Raw genomic sequence first — 21,590 nt, 5'->3', positions numbered from 1 at the left:
GACGTTACATCACTCACCTTCTGGATCAGCACAGGACAATGTTCATCCACACAGTATCGCTCTGAAGAGAGAGGAAATGTAAAATGATCACATAATCACTGTCAGAATAGAAGAATTAGAATGTTACATGTCAATGCAAAATAAACTGAAAATCTCCTTATTAATATCATAAAGATCAATTACCGGTTTCACCTGATAAACGTCTCAAATGCTCTCGCTGCACTTAATTCTTCCTATAGATTTACATTCAGACTGAGACTTCTAACTCTTTATAATAATCTTTTTTAATTATTAGATTAAATCAACCTCCCAGTACGAACACCTGAATAGCCTTTGTTTGAATCATTAGGTCCTTAATCAGAGGTGGGAAGTAAACTTAAGTAGAATTTTCAGGTATCTGTACTTTAGTATTTATTTCACGGACAACGTTTTACTGTTACTCCCTACATTTTAAACATATCTGTACTTTTACTCCACTATCTCTTCATAGCAAATCGTTGTTTGCTGCTATATAAATGTCTTAATGTCATGCGGATCCTTTAAGGGCTAGTTTTTGGTCTTTTACCTTTTGGTCTGCTGTCTGACAACCTCTGTACCGGAGCAAATCACTTCATATTCTCTCAAACCTCCCTGATCGTCTCACAGACTGTCGGCTGCAGGTTAACACCATAAAAAGCCTGTGTCCTGTATTTCTGTTGTCTCCATCTATGGAATGTCTGTGGAACGTTTGTGGAGGTCGGTTTCACTGAGAATCTTCTTGAAGCTCTTGATTTTCTGACTCAAATCAGCCAGCGTTTCCAAGCTCTATAACAGACGCCATCGTCTCCACCTGGTCAATTCAAAGGGAACTTTCATGGGCCAAACGTGCAAGGCCAGACAAGTGTCAGTCAAACTTTGGTACACGCCTCCAGAGACAAATAGACCAATCAGGCTTATCTGATCCGTCCTTATGGGACTTTTACTGTGCAGGAACAACGGGAGTCTACTTTAGCTGACGTACTTTCCCTTTTCTTACGTAACACTGTACAATATCAACGAGATATGTTTGCATAGTTCCACCCTGACATTCGGTTCGGAGCTTCAAATCACTCATTCATGTTTAGTCTTTCCTGTTTTATTTTGTCACTCCTCTCTCCCCTCGGTTCAGATCACTTCACTTCCTGGCTTGTGTGATTTCCTGTGGACGTCGTGGTGGTGGAATCACCCGTTGGTGTGTGGACTACGGTTCTGAAGCCTCAAGGTCGGCATTTTGGCCGTCGCCATCTTGGAGGTTTTGCAACCAGTGAACGGACGTGACCATATTTGGACTGAGGCAGAGGGACGGGTGGATCTGAAGAGGGGAAGAGCGGCACCCTGAAAGGTATTTGCTGAGAAGACGTCATATTACCTCCATGTTCATCTTCCCCCTCGGTATCAACACCAGGAACGCCTGTCGAGGGTCCCGTAGCTGAAACAAATTAATGGAAAAATAAAATTTCTTATGTCTACGCGCACACACACACACACACACACACACACACACACACACACACACACACACACACACACACACACACACACACACACACACACACACACAAATAGACTTACATAGGTTCAGACTTCTCAATTGCTCTTGCAGCACTTAATGTACTCGAATACATCTTCCTGGCTTTAAAACAGATTTTTTTTGTTTATTTGATGTTATCCTAAGTTTGTGGCTGTAAATCAAATATATAGCTTTAATTCTTCAAAAAGGCTAAAGAAATCCTAAAAACCAGCAGGGCTCTGTGATGTGTGGTCGACTGTCGTGAAATATCATGAGTGAATACTGCGATATGTACTATGGACTACTTTCAGACAATCATGCACTAGTGAGTAAACGTAAACACTGCGTGTCTATTCTCAGTTTGCTTTGTTTTTAGCTATTTAACTCTTTCTCTTACACTCCATTCCATATATTATATCATAATATCATCATATTATATATCAAATATATGTATTTGTCACTACATTTGTACAACATGTTGCATGTTCTTGCTTTTTCGAGTAACAGCTGTGTGAGAGAATACCGGCGCTCCTACCTTCGGCCATTGTTTTTCTATCAGTCGCTGCCACTGAGGATCAAGTAGCTGTAAAATAAAATGAGGGAATATTAACACTTCTTGTTCACAGGCTTCATGCAGACCTCTGTTGTCTCATGAACACTTACATCATTCACAGAATGCTGTCTAACAATCAGAACAGCAAGAAAAGCAATAATTTGAACACATTAAGGCTCAGTTATATGGCAACGCCGAAACAATTAAATCATTAAAAAGATACCAATATAGGAATGTGTCTGATTATAGAGGCACAGCCAAAATTAAAACTTCCAGGAGTGCATGGCACATAAAGAGCTTGTGATGCTCCGTAAAGGTACAAAGCAGTGGGTGGTTGTTTTTAAAACTACAATGTTGTACATATTCAGCCTGACACAGTATTTAAGATTATTAGATTATATTAGATTAAGATTATTGGCTGGACCGTGGCTCTGTGGCAACAAGTACAGAGACTCCAAAATCACTACACACAATCAAGGGTCTCGTTATGGTCATTCTTTCATTGGTATTAATCATGAATATGTTGTCCTGTGTAACAGTGGAGTTATTGATTAATATAGGAAGATATTAATGATTAATACCATTAAATGATAAAAAGGCACATATTTTCTGTTGTAGTATGACCATAAGGAGCCCCTTGATGTGTGTAGTTATTTTGGAGTCTCTTTACTGTATAACAGTGGAGTTATTGATTTTTGTTTGCAGCTTCTTGCTCTTGTCTTGCAATTTGCAGACGGTCCCTGCGCACTCGCCCGGCTGCGCATAGAGATCAATGTTCTTCGTTCAGCTCGGAGGACGGTTTATTTTTGTATAATAAATCGGGGTTTTGGTCCTTGTAGCTCGTAGTCTATGATATTACGGTCAGAGCCATCATTTGTGTTTGAAAAACATTTCACTTCAGATTTATTGATCCCGGAAGTTCGAGTCTCTGAATATATCTCCAACTTTACCGAACTGTCAAACTGTCAAACGGTTTGGTGAAAACCTCTCAGTTTAGTTAATGCATCATTAGTAACAACGGTGATGTCATCAGGAAAGCGTTCTCACACCGTTTTAACGTTAAAATCCGACAGGAAGTTCAAACTACGGAAATGAAAGTAAGAAAAGAACAAAAAGAAGCGCGTAAATGTCGTTTTACAAACCTTTTTAAACAGCTCGTAACTCTTCAGCTGTCAGAGTCCGTCCACTTTTTATGATTGCGGCAAATCATTGGTCGCTAAGTTGACAGCACTCTGTTGCTCTCATGAAAAGTGAAAAAGTGTTTGAAGTGCGTCTTCCCCTTCGAGCCTTCTTCTCCGTTTACTTGGCTGTGATGTGCAGACCGGGCGGTATCAGTGTTGCTATGCTGGACGGCCGCCAGAGGGCGGTAATGGTACACACAGCTACAGAGACGAAGAAGAAGAAACACTCCATACCAGTTGGTAACAGAACATAGGCCTGCCATGACTATGGATGGGATAGTCCATTTTGGCGTTAAAGTCCTGCATTAGACCCTGGTTCACCCAACAAAAAGAGACTAAACTCACAACAACAAACATAGATGCAATGTTTTAGTAGCTTTAATCAGCTTGACGGTGTAAAACTAGAATTCCTCATGGTTCCTACCAGTAAACCATACCTGTTGCTGGACCTGTGTGTAGGCTTTTATTGCCCCAGGATGTGCATGTGAAGGCTCCCTGTGGTTCCTCTGCTGATATCGACATTCAAGGTTGTGTTAACAATTTGAGCTAATTTCTTGCTTGTAGATATTTACATTAGAAAAAGCTTTATATGACACGTTGAGACAGTGACAGTGCAATAATACTGATATATGGGTGGAAAAGGTGACAAACTAAACCGTTGTAGGGGGTCTGGCCTGACATTTGCTTTGCGATGCAGAAAACAGGAGAATTCAACACAGTATTTATGAGTTCTTCTTCTTGAGACTGGCAACAAGAAACGGCTCTTTCTCCTCGAGGATTTTGAAGAAGATGTCTTTTCCGTGGCGTCCGGCTGCATTCAGGGGACCTCCGTAGAGTTTTCTCATCTTCTCCCGGGTGGTTGGAATGGCAGACATTCTGTCATAAAATTCTTGCTGGATTACAACTTCTCTCAGGAGATGATCCAAGATTGGTTCAATGTTGTTCACTCTGTCGATCAGATCACACTGGTGTTTATCCACGAAGTGATCGCCTGAGGCTAGAGGGAAAGAAAAAGAATTGGATTCAGGTCAACAGCCTACCTGGTGACATCACTTTCTATAACATTTAAGGAATCTACCCATCCACTGTCCACCGCTTATCCTGTATTCAGGGTCGGGGGTGGTAACAGGTAACCAGTCTATCACAGGGCTGATATGTAGAGACAGACAAGTAACCAGTCTATCACAGGGCTGACATGTAGAGACAGACAGGTAACCAGTCTATCACAGGGCTGATATGTAGAGACAGACAGGTAACCAGTCTATCACAGGGCTGACATGAAGAGACAGACAGGTAACCAGTCTATCACAGGGCTGACATGTAGAGACAGACAGGTAACCAGTCTATCACAGGGCTGATATGTAGAGACAGACAGGTAACCAGTCTATCACAGGGCTGACATGAAGAGACAGACAGGTAACCAGTCTATCACAGGGCTGACATGTAGAGACAGACAGGTAACCAGTCTATCACAGGGCAGACATGTAGAGACAGACAGGTAACCAGTCTATCACAGGGCAGACATGTAGAGACAGACAGGTAACCAGTCTATCACAGGGAGACATGTAGAGACAGACGGGTAACCAGTCTATCACAGGGAGACATGTAGAGACAGACAGGTAACCAGTCTATCACAGGGCAGACATGTAGAGACAGACAGGTAACTAGTCTATCACAGGGCTGACATGTAGAGACAGACAGGTAACCAGTCTATCACAGGGAGACATGTAGAGACAGACAGGTAACCAGTCTATCACAGGGAGAGATGTAGAGACAGACAGGTAACCAGTCTATCACTGGGCTGACATGTAGAGACAGACAGGTAACCAGTCTATCACAGGGAGACATGTAGAGACAGACAGGTAACCAGTCTATCACAGGGAGACATGTAGAGACAGACAGGTAACCAGTCTATCACAGGACCGACATGTAGAGACAGACAGGTAACCAGTCTATCACAGGGAGACATGTAGAGACAGACAGGTAACCAGTCTATCACAGGGAGACATGTAGAGACAGACAGGTAACCAGTCTATTACAGGGCCGACATGTAGAGACAGACAGGTAACCAGTCTATCACAGGGAGACATGTAGAGACAGACAGGTAACCAGTCTATCACAGGGCTGACATGTAGAAACAGACAGGTAACCAGTCTATCACAGGGAGACATGTAGAGACAGACAGGTAATCAGTATATCACAGGGAGACATGTAGAGAAAGACAGGTATCAGTCTATCACAGGGAGACATGTCGAGACAGACAGGTAACCAGTCTATCACAGGGAGACATGTAGAGACAGACAGGTAACCAGTCTATAACAGGGCTGACATGTAGAGACAGACAGGTAACCAGTCTATCACAGGGAGACATGTAGAGACAGACAGGTAACCAGTCTATCACAGGGAGACATGTAGAGACAGACAGGTAACCAGTCTATCACAGGGAGACATGTAGAGACAGACAGGTAACCAGTCTATCACAGGGATACATGTAGAGACAGACAGGTAACCAGTCTATCACAGGGAGACATGTAGAGACAGACAGGTAACCAGTCTATCACAGGGAGACATGTAGAGACAGACAGGTAACCAGTCTATCACAGGGCTGACATGTAGAGACAGACAGGTAACCAGTCCATCACAGGGAGACATGTAGAGACAGACAGGTAACCGGTCTATCACAGGGAGACATGTAGAGACAGACAGGTAACCAGTCTATCACAGGGAGACATGTAGAGACAGACAGGTAACCAGTCTATCACAGGGAGACATGTAGAAACAGACAGGTAACCAGTCTATCACAGGGAGACATGTAGAGACAGACAGGTAATCAGTATATCACAGGGAGACATGTAGAGACAGACAGGTAACCAGTCTATCACAGGGAGACATGTAGAGACAGACAGGTAACCAGTCTATCACAGGGAGACATGTAGAGACAGACAGGTAACCAGTCTATCACAGGGCTGACATGTAGAGACAGACAGGTAACCAGTCTATCACAGGGAGACATGTAGAGACAGACAGGTAACCAGTCTATCACAGGGCTGACATGTAGAGACAGACAGGTAACCAGTCTATCACAGGGCTGACATGTAGAGACAGACAGGTAACCAGTCTATCACAGGTAACCAGTGTAGATACAGACAGGTAACCAGTCTATCACAGGGAGACATGTAGAGACAGACAGGTAACCAGTCTATCACAGGTAACCAGTGTAGATACAGACAGGTAACCAGTCTATCACAGGGAGACAGGGAACATGTTGCATACATAAAAAACACATACAGTACAAAAAGAACATCAAGTTAAAAGACTGTTGGAGTAAACAGACCACACTGGACAATCCTGCACATGCAGCAAGCCGACGTGAACGTCATTCACATGCATCCACATCGCTACTCTAACTGTAATCATAAATATACATTCATATCAGCATCACATAACCTCAAGCATACATTAATCCATTCACTCACATATATCCATAGTTTGACTCATAATACATTCATTTCCATATACACATATGGTACCTATGTTCGTATACATATACAGAAACATTGCAATCATTTCCTGCTGTTGAGAAGCTTGGTTAGGCACAAAGGAATGTTTGTATCGATTGTGCCTGCACAAGGGAAGCCTATATCTCTTTCCAGAGTTCAGGAGAATATATTCACTATTCAGCACATGAGAACTATCTGTTAAAATGGCATTTGCCTGTCTGATTGTCGCCTGCTCAAAAAGATCCTGTGGCTTTAGGGGGGGTGTTATTCCCATAATCTTGCCAGCAGTTTTGACAAGGCTTGAGATTTCAGCTCTAGATTTAACAGTTAAGTTACCAAACCAGCTGGTGATACCATAGCGGAGTATTGACTCAATTGCTGCTCTATAAAAAAATTAGCATAATATTTTTGCAAACTCCAAGTACTCTGAGCCTACGTAGGAAATGGAGACGTTGGTGAATTTTGGCACAAACATTGGCCACCTGTGTGCCCCAGCTCAAATCGCTGTCAACATAGACACCAAGGTACCTAAATGTTTTGACCTGCACAACGTCCTGGCCATGGACGGCCACAGGGCTCTGGTCTCCCATTGATCTAGGATCCAACAACATCTCAACAGTTTTAGTTGTATTAATAAGCAGCGAGTGGGCATCACACCAGTTGACAAACTTGTCAACCGCAAGTTGATGAACACTCAAATTAGTATGTTTGGTAAGCAGGCTAAGTATGACAGTGTCATCAGAAAATTTTACTGTGAATTGATTTGGCTCAGAACTGACATTAACATTAAAACGCATATAAAAATTGTTCAGTTCATTTGCCCTGGTAATTTCATTATGAGCAAACGGAGGTTTCTTTTTCGCGTCCATGTTCGTCATATGTCTAATTGAGTCCCAAAGTTTCTTAGTGTTGCATTCCGCCAAGTTTTGCTCTGCCCGTTCTTTATGTTGATGGCGCGCTGATGTTATCTTCAGATTTAGGTCCTTTTGGGCCGCTCGGACCGCCAACTTGAAAGCGCCTTTTTCCCTTTTATTACAGTCCATAATGTCAGGGGTAAAATAAGATTTATTGTTGGGATACCGTTTAATTGTCTTTGTGGGTATGACAGACTCAATGCAAAAATGTATGTAGTCAGTAGTTTGCTTCTGTAGCACTGTCTATGCCCATATCCTTGAGAAAGATATCCCAATCCGTACAAAGGAAGCATCCCTTCAGCTCCCCCAATTCATCATTAGTCCATACCTTCACCGTCTGAGTGACCGGTTTGGTAGATTTAAAAACAGACCGATATGTGGGAAGCAGATTACGTTATGGTCTGAGTTTTTAAGTGGAGGTCTGGCTCTAGCAGTATATGCATCTTTAATATTCCCATAACATTTGTCCAGTATATTATTATTCCTGGTGCTGCACTTCACATATTGGTCGAATCCTGGCAGCGTTTTATTTAAGCTGCAATGATTGAAATCCCCAAGTATCATCATTGGGGCATCAGGCTTGCTTTCTAGATGACGGTGAACACAATCTGCAATTAGATTTGCTGCCCTGCCCGCATTACCACTGGGTGGGACATAGACAACGCACACAAACAAATTGGTAAATTCCCGGGGGAGATAGTGTGGCCGCAAGGTGACACACAAAAGCTCTAAATCAGGGGTGCATATTCTGTCCCTCGCTGCAAGGTTTCGGCACCAGCTGTCATTGATGAAGATACACACACAGCTAGGTAGTTTTTAAATTGGTGTCATGGCAGAGCCTGCAAAGACAAGGAGGAGTATAATGTCCGATGAGGCAAAGAAAAGAAAACAGGAGCATGACAAATAAAGAGCTCATACAAGAGTGAATATCGGACCGGCTCACACTCGAGAGCTGAAGGAGGCTACAAATTGCAAGACGGATGGTGACATGGCTTTGTTGCTGCTGGACTTGTAAATAATACCGGTTATAATTTTTTTTCCAACAGTGTGCATCTGTGTACAATACATTGTCGATTATTTTATTGGCTCATGTTAGCTAAGGTGTTAGCTATTGTGCTACTATATATATGTAACTATCGCTATGGCTCATGTTAGCTAACCTTAGCTAAGGCGTTAGCTATTGTGCTAATATATATATGTAACTATCGCTATGGCTCATGTTAGCTAATCTTAGCTAAGGCGTTAGCTATTGTGCTAATATATATGTAACTATCGCTATGGCTCATGTTAGCTTATCTAAGCTAAGGTGTTAGCTATTGTGCTAATATATATGTAACTATCGCTATGGCTCATGTTAGCTAATCTAAGCTAAGGTGTTAGCTATTGTGCTAATATATATATATATATATATATATATATATATATATGTATATGTAACTATAGCTATGGCTCATGTTAGCTAATCTTAGCTAAGGCGTTAGCTACTCTACCTTGTCACTGGACATCGTTCAAATCGTTCATCGTTTCCAGAGCCGGTTCTGCATACAAACAAATAACGTGCGTGCGACGGTAGGCTGGGGTAGGCTAAATTATTTACAACGGCAGTAATGGACAATTCCCTTCCAACCTGTAGGGGGACCGAAGAGGAAAAGTTCTTAAAGTGATGGTTCGGAGTGAAATGCACCCTAGGTAATTTCCACCATGATATCTAGCCAAACACCCCCTCGGAAGCATTTTTAGCGATGGTCAGCATTGGTCAAGATAACCGCTATCAGCCGAATGGCTTAGTACTAGCGCTATGGTACATAGAGTATATCTTGTAAATTACCCCACTAACAATGCATTGAATGTTACCAAACTTCTGCAGTAGTACACGTAGGGTCTATACTCACAAAACGAGGCATTTGAAGAAGAACACTTGCCTGATAGCTTCTATCCTCGGCTGCTATGCTACAGCAGCGTAGACGCCACTTCCGTGTTTACCCAGCCGATACCGTGACGCGAGTTTCACGCGAGAGTATGAAAAAGTTTTGCTAAATGTTTAGAAATGCTTGTATTATCAGGTCAACACTTATCAACACTTGTTGACCTGATAATACAAGCATTTATAAAAATGTGTTGAGCTGATAATACAAGCATTTATAAAAACTCAGCGAAACGTTTTCATACTCTCGCGTGAAACTCGCGTCACGGCATCGGCTGGGTAAATACGGAAGTGGCGTCTATGCTGCGGTAGCATAGCAGCCGAGGATAGAAGCTATCAGGCAAGTGTTCTTTTAAATAAACTCCTGGTGTACTTAAAAACTTTCAAATGCCTCGTTTTGTCAGTACATACCCTATGTGTACTGCTGCAGAAGTTTGGTAACATTCCATGCATTATTAGTGGGGTAATTTACGAGATATATCCCCAGTACCATAGCGCTAGTACTAAGTAATTCGGCTAATCGCCCTATCTTGACCACTGCTGACCATCGCTAAAAATGCTTCTGAGGGGGTGTGTTTGGCTGGATGTCATGGTGGAAATTACCTAGGGTGCATTTCACTCCGAACCATCATTTTAAGTGTTGCTTTAAGGCAGTTTTTTCTCGCCACTGTCGCTGCAACTCTCCTGGGGATGTTGGGACTCTGAACAGGACTAGAATATGCTCATGATTTATTACATTTTCAATGTGTCCTGAGATGACTTCTGTTGTGATATGACACTATAAATAAAATTGAATTGAATAGATACAGCCCTCATGTCTGTACTCTACACACACACACACACACACACACACACACACACACACACACACACACACACACACACACACACACACACACACACACATCTAGGAGACATTTAGCTTAGTTTAGCACAGAGACAGGAGGAACCGGAGAACAGCGAGCTCGTCCCAATGTTGTGGTTTTTAGGAGTTCTGGACTGAACCAGGCTAACCGTTTCCCTTTGCTTCCAGTCTTTATGCTAAGCTAAGCTAAATGTCTCCTGGCTCTATCCTCAATGTGCAAACATTACAGCGATCTTCTCGTCCAACTCTAAGAAATAACAGAATAAGTGTCAAACTAATTCATTTGAATTCAACAGTCTCAATCTGATCGGTGTCGCAGGCAGCGTCGAAGGTGTTCACTGTGAAGACATCACCTTACCTGTGCATCCACCTCCTGCCACGGTGTTCACAGCAGCTGCTCCAGCTGACGGTCTCCCGTCTGAAACAAATTCAAAATTGCTTCGTGAAAGAGTGTTAATGCGTGTTTTTTCAGACACACAGCAAACAAAAAAGGCTGTCTTTCACGGTAAAGATAGACGATTAAAATGCTTTTACTCCTTAATTTGTCCTCACCTCTTTTTTATGAAGTGCCCTCTTGGATGCCAGATTAAAGGTAGATAGTTCGGAATTTTGGACATAAGACCTATTTTCTAAGTGAGCCGGTGTGTTCGAGACGTCTGGAGACGTTTTCAAGAAATTTCATTCAGTTCTTGTAGTTGCCGAGTTCGCTTGTGCTATGGCTAGCGCAAGTCAATGGTTCTAGCTAGCATGGCATTAAAAACACTCATACCGACTCCAGAGTGCACCCGAGGCAAATCAATTAAAACACTAGACTGTCGATGTACATATCTGTGTTGATAGAATAATATTTGAAACAAAACTAACCTTGCATCACATAAATCATCCATTTTTTGAGGGACTAGTTTTTCAGCAGCAGCGGAATTTTACTTTGCTCTGTTGGACTCAAAACTCTAAGACACGCTGCTCAGAATCCAGCCGGTAAATACACACCTGAACATCGCCGATTTGTCGGCACTTATGCCCCCAAGGCTGTCTGAAAAGCCCTTGGAGCTCACACAAACACCAGCCAGCCCACGGCCACGCAAACCCACAATTACGCATCCCGAACCCGGAACTCTGCTCCGTCCGTAGACCCGTAAACCCTTGGACGCGTTGCAGGGAATCCCTCTGGTAAATAGAGACCTGACCCATGCCGAACAGTCGGGCCTCGTGCCCCCAGACCTGGGTGAAAAGCCCTTAGACCTCACGCAAACACCGGGCAGCCCACGGCCACGCGAACCCACAATTACGCACCGCGAACCCGAACCTCTGCTCCATCCGGAGAACCGTAAACCCTCGGACACATTGCGGGGGATTCCCTCCTGGCACCACCAGTCTCCGTTTGTTCGGTCCCGGTTCTCAGCTCCAGCTATCTCGGTCTCCCCAGACACTCGTTTGCGTTCTGCCCTTTGAGCATCCCTCTCACGCAATTCTTCCTCTGTATATTCAGGCTCGTACAGGTACGGTTGGGTTTGGGTGGAAAACTCCTCATCAGAGTCTTCAAAAGTTTCAGTTTATTCTCCAAAAGTGTCCATTTCTGTGAGATTGAAGAAACTAGCACTGCAGGCTACTCTGCGTCTGTAGCAATGACAGCAGGTAAACAAACTATTATAGAACCGGTAACTTATAAGTGCTAGGTGATATCACTCCGCCGCTGCCATAGCCTACTAGGAAGTATGACACGCTGCTGCTGCTGCTGCTGCTGCTGAGACATAAATCCTTAAAAATGCAACGTTGGTTTTATTTCAAACATTCTATCAACACAGATATGTACATCGATAGACTGCCGTTACAATGGATTTGCCTCGAGTGCACTGTGGAGTATAATTAATTAATAATTATTAATAATTATTTTTACTATTAATATTTATATAAATGGTATAATTAAATTGTAATAATATATATTATTTTTATTATTATGAAGACACATAATATACAAACATAATATTACACATAGAAATACCTCATGTCCTCAATGCTTAAAAAACATACAAATGTTGGTTCCATTATTTCCAATATTAATATAATGTCTTGTGTTAAAAACAACTCACGGTCACCGGAAGCAGGTGTGGAGGACGTCAGTCCAGCGATGTCTGCAACTGTCATATAGGAAGCACGGTTACATCCTGATAACTGACTAAAACACTGTTTATGAATATTTAATATGCTGCTGGGTTTTATCAACCCACTCCTGGACCAAACCGACTCTTCGGTCAGACCGTTGAGCCGTGTCTTACCTTGTATGTGACCAGTGTTTTGGTATTCTTCTGAAAATGAAAAAGAAGGAAAAGAAAATGGACATATTTTGGCTTCACTCATGATACATATTTGAGTGACAGTGGAAGTTAAAAGTGTTTAATAGGCTGTTCAGATGAATTCTGGTGATATTATTTAAATCTGACCTTTTCGAATCGTATCGTCCCATACTGTTTTAAGCTCCTTACTGTGTTCGAGCTTGAGTGCAAAGTCTGCATCTGGATTTCTTATGAACACTCCGAAGAAACTTGGGATACTGCTTTCATATCTGAGCTTTATGTTCTGAGGGAAAAAAAATAAAATATGTGAAAAGAAAGTTAGACTTTCAGCATCCGAAGTTTGCAACAGCGATTAGTACGTTTTTTCGTTTTCTCATCTAGATCAATGAACAGAAAAATTATGAATATAACTGCCAAAAATTGGTAAAATGTCATGATTTCAGATATTTGAATGTTATTTAAATATTCATAATAACATAACGCTCACATTGTTCATAGATATTTAAATAAAAAGGTTGATTTTAGTTTTGAAGCACTGAAATAATCTTATTTCAGTCAAACATACTTTAGGACGAACTTCTGCACCGTGGAAATCTGCTGTGAGGACAAAACGATCTTGCATTTTCAGGTACTCATCTGGCGGCGGCTTTTCGATGATTTTGTGTCCGTAGGATAATTTCCTCTTGTCCAGTTGCTGTTGGGACAAAAACACGAGTTGCCTGTGCTGCGTTTTCATCACGTGATTTGTGGCATTAGTGACAGTAAGATATGAAATAACCTGTTTTAGACCAGGATCACGTGGGATCAGATAAACATGGAGTGTGAGGAATGCTGTGTTGATCTTGTATATTAAAACATCACACAGTATCTTCACTGGAAAGCCAACTTTCATCAGGATCGCTCTCGGGGAGAAAACTGGTTCGGACAGTTTGACGTGGTGCGATGTGACCTCGGACGCTTTCTCCACAACATCTCCTGAGTCCTCTATGTGCAGGACTGCAAACTTGTCCCATATTTCAGGGTTGTCGTCTGCAAAACATAAGAGCACATAACATAAGGATTGCATCAGCTGTTGTACTCATGCTGTCTGGAATTTAAAGATCCCATATTATACTGTTTTTCATCAATTCCACACAGCTGTCAGAGGTCCAACAACACTGTATTTGATATGCATTGCCCAAAACCCATCTGTGGTCCTGAATTTCAGCTGTCTAAAAGTTGCTCAAATGAGCTCTGCTGAGAACAGGCTGGTTCTGTGCCTGCACCTTTAAATGCTAATGAGCTCCGTCTGTCATCGCCTACTTGGAGAGAGACGGAGACGATGCCGCTAGCGGTAGTATGCTCCAATGTTTACGTGGATGTATCTCTATGGCTTGCCTATGTGTCTCAGGTGAAGTTGTTGGTCCCGTATTTTGGGGACAGATCCTTTTACGAGGGCCAGTGTCGAGGCAAAGCCAGCTTTGTACTGACCCTCGTTACTGAAGCAGCCCGATGTGAAGTGGTTAGCACACACATAGAAGCTAACACGGACCGTATCCGACACACTGTCATTTAAAATCAAACGCAAGATGCAGATGCGGACCGTCGTGCACGGCGGTCTGTCTGACACGCGCCCCCGAGTTCCGTCCGACCGGAGGCAGCAGTGAAGACGCAGCAGAGAGCGTGAGACAGGGAGGATTGTCTCCAGCTTCACCCGCACCGGGATTGATTCACGGAGCACCAGCCGGATCAGGCAGCACCACAACCGGTAAGTCGGGCTGCACTCTACGTCTGCGCTGTCGGGCCCGCTCTCCATGCTGGAGAGCTGTCGGGCCGCTGGGCCACACTCTCCGGGCTGTCAGTCCCCACTGTCGGGCCGTGCTCTCCGTGCTGCGAAACACCCCCTCTCAGATATCGCCCATCATCGTGCAGAGAAGTTCGGTCTATGCAAATGACTCCTTTCGTTACGTAACAACAGGAGCTGAATCTGAACAGCCTGTAGGAGCGCCGTTTTACCAGTGGGTGGGCTGCAAAGACCATGCAGGAATTGCTTGTTTTCCTCATCCTGGGAGTTGACGGGCTCAGGGAGGACCAGTTTATAGGTGTAGAGACCAGAGAAAACCTGTTTTTCATAATAGGGGACCTTTTAAAAGCACACGTTCTGTCCACTTACCTATGCAGATCCAGTGTGGCAGCTGTACTTCAGATAGCTTCCCGGAGCTGACTGTGATGTCCATTAGGGGACCTGCAGGCATGTATTGCATCCACTCCATCCTCTCCATATGTCCTTCCCAAGAGCAGAACTGATACTTTAAGCTGACCTTTTCCTTGCAGACCCAGCGCAAGCCAGAGACGCTGCATTCAAAGTTTCCCGCGTCAGACTGTAGGCTACAGCAAGCCGTGGAAAAATAACAAATGAACTAAAAAAGATGAGCATATATCCCTAGAATATAGTTCCAGTTTGCTGTGATGCAGGATGTAGGACCTTATTCTTTTTTCACCTGTACGTCGGAGCCTCATCTGCATCTGCACTGTTCACGTCAGGTTCAACTTTAGTCCAGTCGCTGCAGTCCTGCTGCAGAGGACAAAGATGTTTGGAAATAAGTGGAGATGGGGCTTTTTGCAACATCACATAAATGAACAAATGAAAGTGATGAACTGATGTGAGGATTACCATAACGCTTCCATCACCCTCAGGCTCCATGCGTCCCAGAGGCCCTTGTGAAGACATGTCTGAATTTGTTTCAATTTGTTATTTTGATATATAAGGTCATGTGATTAATGTGGTATTTAACTTGAAATATTTCAAGTGAATAATTAGCAACAAACAAACAACATTTATTGGCGCTCCATGCAAGAGTTCACTGGTACTTGAGGGAAATGTCCAGGGATCATCAAAGATCTCTGGACAAAATGTAATTGTGATGCATCCAATAATGGTCCAGTGTGTCCGTCACACCGAAAGACAAACACCGACGTTACCATGGAGCCCCTTGCATGGCTGAAACACTGACTGATCTGATCTAATCGAAAGCATGTGCTTCAACGGACGTTATTCAAACCACAAATTCAAATGGCTGTTTGACCGTCCACAGGCAATTTGATTTAAGAAAAAAAAGGCATTAAAGTGTAATAAACAAAAACAAACTTGCCTTTGGATCCTGACCTAACGTCCAACAACCTCTGCACCAGATCACTCCTGTTCATCTGCGTTAAAACCTCCCTGGTCACCTCCAAAGCCTGTTGGCCGTAGGTCTCCATCATCAGCTCCACTATCTCGGCTTTGTCTGCCAGCTCCATTCTCTGTCTGGAGATTCTTGGGAGGCCTTTCTCCATTTTACTGTACTGCAAGACATGCTTGAATTTCTCGAGCTCATCGTAGTTGAAATTTTCCAACGTTTCCAAAAGCTTCAACGGGACTGATGGCACTTCCTGAAGGGATTAAACACAATCAGAGGGCATTTACATGATAAAACCTCTGTAGTGATAAAATGTTAATTCTTTTGAATCCGAGTAAGCATTTAAAGCTGTGATGATTTGTTTCCTTTTATAAACTGGTTATTATTATTATTATTATTATTATTATTAGGGCCACAGGGCAAGCGCACCGAGCACTGGCCCCTGCTTATCCTACTCATTATTATCTTTCATCTTCCGGACAAATTTCGATTCGCTACAAATTATATATCAAAACATGCGGTTTGATCGGGATCGGTGCACTATTACTTTTATCAACAGAATACGAAACTGCGCAAAATTCTGCATTGAAGTGAATGGGACGGACCGAAAAAAAAGAGCAATCATTGTAGTTTTTCAAACGTCTTTTGCTCAGGCATACTTTCACCTTGAAACTCCGTTTGAACTTTAGACACAAGTCTTGTTTATTGGTGTATTAATCCATGTTTCAATAGGTCATATAGTTTTTGATCAATCACTGTTCAATGACCATGATCATTTTTGGAGAAATTATCACACGTTGTGACCTTCACATTCACCACGCTATGTGATGATAATGTAACATTACGAGACGGAGCCGTTTTAGAGGTAAATTCATGCAAAACAGCTGATGCGCGTTCCCTTCAGGGACAGTTTTTCAGCAAGCAGTCTCTGTATTTGCCTCGAAAATAACTCTGTCTCTTTTGAAATCTCTGAAGAATCTCATCATATTGTACACACTCCGGCAGTAGCCCCTGTGGCCCTTTCAAAATGTCCCCAGAGGAAATTATCTAGTTATTAGGGCCACGGGGCAATCGCACCGAGCACTGGCCCCTACAGCTATAAGCTGAAGGGACCAGTGCTCGGGGCAAAGCCCCGAGCACTATTGTTATTCATAGGATTTTTTCCTAGTTAGGGCCACGGGGCAATCGCACCGAGCACTGGCCCCTACAGCTATAAGCTGAAGGGACCAGTGCTCGGGGCGAAGCCCCGAGCACTATTGTTATTCATAGGATTTTTTCCTAGTTTTTATTAGGGCCACGGGGCAATCGCACCGAGCACTGGCCCCTACAGCTATAAGCTGAAGGGACCAGTGCTCGGGGCGAAGCCCCGAGCACTATTGTTATTCATAGGATTTTTTCCTAGTTATTAGGGAGGCAGTGCTAAGCACAGCCACCTACTGTTTGCAGAGACAAACAGTAGGTGGCTGTGCGAAGCACAGCCACCTATTGTTATCCTGTGTGTTTTTTAGGGAGGCAGTGCTAAGCACAGCCACCTACTGTTTGCAGAGACAAACAGTAGGTGGCTGTGCGAAGCACAGCCACCTATTGAAATCCTGCGTGTTTTTAGGGAGGCAGTGCTAAGCACAGCCACCTACTGTTTGCAGAGACAAACAGTAGGTGGCTGTGCGAAGCACAGCCACCTATTGTTATCCTGCGTGTTTTTAGGGAGGCAGTGCTAAGCACAGCCACCTACTGTTTGCAGAGACAAACAGTAGGTGGCTGTGCGAAGCACAGCCACCTATTGTTATCCTGCGTGTTTCTTCTTATTATTCCTCTTCCTCTTTTTTTTTGATTCCCTAAAACTGCCAAACAAAAACGAGCACCTACGCGAATGTTACATCAAAACGTGCGCCTTGATCGGGATCGGTGTGCTATTTAAAAGAAGTCCAGAATATTAATTTTTCGCGACGTAAGTCGCGAAAAACCACTGAAATTTCCCCATTGAAATGAATGGGATTAGTAAAAAATGAGCGAAAAAAAAAAGGAGAAAATGTAGCTTTTCAAACACCTGCTGCTCAGTCATACTTTCAGCTAGAAACTCCATTTAAACTCTAAAACGTAGACACAAGTCTTGTGTGCTGGTGTGCCAATCCGCGTTTCAATAGCTCATATAGTTTTTGATCAATCACTGTTCAATGACCATGATCGTTTTGGGAGAAATCATGAGATTATAATGGGTGTGTATTGCGCGGAACCTTCTGGGCTAGAGTGCGTGACATCATCAGTTAGAGTGTGGGGGCTTCTCAGTAGATTTTTCTTTCCAAACTCCTCCCGGCCACAGTCTTCACTCTACAGACGTGATATTTTACAATTTTGTAGACAAACTTGTCCTGTCGCTCACAATGTGCTCAAAAAGTCTGTGCGATTTACAGAATTTGAACTAGCAACCTCTAAGCGCGGCCAAGTCAGGTTTTCTCGTCATCCGCTCTAATGTTAATTTAGAAGCAGATTTTCAAAGAAACCTGATATGAACAGCATTTCTAACTCGCCCTAGCGTCCACATTTCTGACACTAGGAAAAAATAAAAGTCATCAGTGTCTTCAGCCGAGTCTCGTGGCGCTAACGGTGCGAAAATTTTGGCGATAGGAGTTTCGGTGTGAGCGTGGCATGCTTTTGTTCGGACCCATGCGCAGAGGGGGAATTGAGCGATAGAGAGAAGCAGAGAGACGCTCCAAAGCAGTCATACACATGCAGCAAGGGCCGTTGCCATGGTGACAGCACTGTGTGGCACTGATCTTCATATCTGACAGCAGGTGTGCTCTGATTGGAGGACAGGAATGTACTAAAACTACATTAGTAGTGGGATATGTAGTTTTTTTAGTCAAACCTCTTCTGCTCGTCCATTCTTTCACCTAGACACTCCATTTAAACTTTAAAATGAGACACAAGTACTGGCATACAGTTGAGTGCGAAGCACTCAACTGTTTGCAAGTACATTGTACCTAGTAGTTCTCAGTACTTGAGTCTCAGTAGTACTCGGTAGTACTTGGTAGTACTCGGTAGTACTCGGTAGTACTTGAGTGACAGCTGAGTTCAGTGACCTGTACAGGGAAACAGTTGAGTGCGAAGCACTCAACTGTTTGACAATACATTGTACCTAGTAGTTCTCAGTACTTGAGACTCAGTAGTACTCGGTAGTACTCGGTAGTACTCGGTAGTACTCGGTAGTACTTGAGTGGCAGCTGAGTTCAGTGACATGTACTGGGAAACAGTTGAGTGCGAAGCACTCAACTGTTTGACAATACATTGTACCTAGTAGTTCTCAGTACTTGAGACTCAGTAGTACTCGGTAGTACTTGGTAGTACTCGGTAGTACTTGGTAGTACTCGGTAGTACTTGGTAGTACTCGGTAGTACTTGAGTGACAGCTGAGTTCAGTGACGTGTACTGGGAAACAGTTGAGTGCGAAGCACTCAACTGTTTGACAATACATTGTACCTAGTAGTTCTCAGTACTTGAGACTCAGTAGTACTCGGTAGTACTTGGTAGTACTCGGTAGTACTCGCTAGTACTCGGTAGTACTTGAGTGACAGCTGAATTCAGGGCATATTTTCACCTAGAAACTCCATTTAAACTTTAAAATGGAGAGACGAGTGGTGTGCTCTGATTGGTGGACAGGAATGTACTAAAAACTATATTTAGTAGTGGGAAATGTAGTTTTTTTAGTCAAACGTCTTCTTCTCGTCCATACTTTCACCTAGAAACTCCATTTAAACTTTAAAATGGAGACACGAGTGGTGTGCTCTGATTGTTGGACAGGAATGTACTAAAAACTACATTTAGTAATGGGAAATGTAGTTTTTTTAATCAAACGTCTTCTACTCGTCCATACTTTCACCTAGAAACTCCATTTAAACTTTAAAATGGAGACACGAGTGGTGTGCTCTGATTGGTGGACAGGAATGTACTAAAAACTACATTTAGTATTGGGAAATGTAGTTTTTTTAGTCAAACGTCTTTTGCTCGGTCATACTTTCACCTAGAAACTCCATTTAAACTTTAAAATGGAGACACGAGTGGTGTGCTCTGATTGGTTGACAGGAATGTACTAAAAACTACATTTATAGTGGGAAATGTAGTTTTTTTAGTCAAACGTCGTCTGCTCGGGCATACTTTAACCTAGAAACTCCATTTAAACTTTAAAATGGAGACACGAGTGGTGTGCTCTGATTGGTGGACAGGAATGTACTAAGAACTACATTTAGTAGTGGGAAATGTAGTTTTTTTAGTCAAACGTCTTCTTCTCGTCCATACTTTCACCTAGAAACTCCATTTAAACTTTAAAATGGAGACACGAGTGGTGTGCTCTGATTGGTGGACAGGAATGTACTAAAAACTACATTTAGTAATGGGAAATGTAGTTTTTTTAGTCAAACGTCTTCTACTCGGACATACTTTCACCTAGAAACTCCATTTAAACTTTAAAATGGAGACACGAGTGGTGTGCTCTGATTGGTGGACAGGAATGTACTAAAACTACATTTAGTAGTGGGAAATGTAGTTTTTTTAGTCAAACGTCTTCTGCTCGGTCATTCTTTCACCTAGAAACTCCGTTTAAACTTTAAACTTTTACCCCCGGGCGGCGGCCCACTGCCTCCCTCTCAAAATTTCCCGGCGGGGGAATTTTCTAGTTAGGGAGGCAGTGCTAAGCACAGCCACCTACTGTTTGCAGAGACAAACAGTAGGTGGCTGTGCGAAGCACAGCCACCTATTGTTATCCTGCGTGTTTCTTCTTATTATTCCTCTTCCTCTTTTTTTTTGATTCCCTAAAACTGCTAAACAAAAACGAGCACCTACGCGAATGTTACATCAAAACGTGCGCCTTGATCGGGATCGGTGTGCTATTTAAAAGATGTCCAGAATATTAATTTTTCGCGACGTAAGTCGCGAAAAACCACTGAAATTTCCCCATTGAAATGAATGGGATTAGTAAAAAATGAGCGAAAAAAAAAAGCAGAAATTGTAGCTTTTCAAAAGCCTGCTGCTCAGTCATACTTTCAGCTAGAAACTCCATTTAAACTCTAAAACGTAGACACAAGTCTTGTGTCCTGGTGTGTCAATCCGCGTTTCAATAGCTCATATAGTTTTTGATCAATCACTGTTCAATGACCATGATCGTTTTGGGAGAAATCCTGAGATTACAATGGGTGTGTATTGCGCGGAACCTTCTGGGCTAGAGTGCGTGACATCATCGCTTAGAGTGTGGGGGCTTCTCAGTGTTTTTTTCTTTCCAAACTCCTCCCGGCCACAATCTTCACTCTACAGACGTGATATTTTCCAATTTTGTAGACAAACTTGTCCTGTCTCTCACAATGTGCTCAAAAAGTCTGTGCGATTTACAGAATTTGAACTAGCAACCTCTAAGCGCGGCCAAGTCAGGTTTTCTCGTCATCCGCTCTAATGTTAATTTAGAAGCAGATTTTCAAAGAAACCTGATCTGAACAACATTTCTAACTCGCCCTAGCGTCCACATTTCTGACACTAGGAAAAAATAAAAGTCATCAGTGTCTTCAGCCGAGTCTCGTGGCGCTAACGGTGCGAAAATTTTGGCGATAGGAGTTTCGGTGTGAGCGTGGCATGCTTTTGTTCGGACCCATGCGCAGAGGGGGAATTGAGCGATAGAGAGAGGCAGAGA

General features: G+C 43.0%; 1 protein-coding gene across 1 annotated transcript in view; it reads right to left on the bottom strand.

Annotated features, from left to right (window-relative positions):
* LOC311025004 (NACHT, LRR and PYD domains-containing protein 1b allele 5-like) overlaps positions 1-21,590 on the bottom strand; it is a 174,164-nt gene that overhangs the window by 111,702 nt on the left and 40,872 nt on the right. Inside the window, exons 5-11 of the mRNA XM_084027661.1 lie at positions 15,891-16,170; positions 15,413-15,471; positions 15,240-15,313; positions 14,912-15,126; positions 13,538-13,788; positions 13,325-13,453; positions 12,907-13,042 (exon numbers count right to left, since the gene is read on the bottom strand). Of these exons, the coding sequence (XP_083883787.1) occupies positions 12,907-13,042; positions 13,325-13,453; positions 13,538-13,788; positions 14,912-15,126; positions 15,240-15,313; positions 15,413-15,471; positions 15,891-16,170 (1,144 nt within the window). The remainder of the gene's footprint in view (positions 1-12,906; positions 13,043-13,324; positions 13,454-13,537; positions 13,789-14,911; positions 15,127-15,239; positions 15,314-15,412; positions 15,472-15,890; positions 16,171-21,590) is intronic.

This window comes from Eutrigla gurnardus (genome assembly GCF_963514095.1).
Source record: "Eutrigla gurnardus genome assembly, chromosome: 14".
NCBI lineage: Eukaryota > Metazoa > Chordata > Actinopteri > Perciformes > Triglidae > Eutrigla > Eutrigla gurnardus.
The sequence above is the reverse complement of the archived record's forward strand: the minus strand, read 5'-3'. Positions and strand labels throughout refer to the sequence as shown.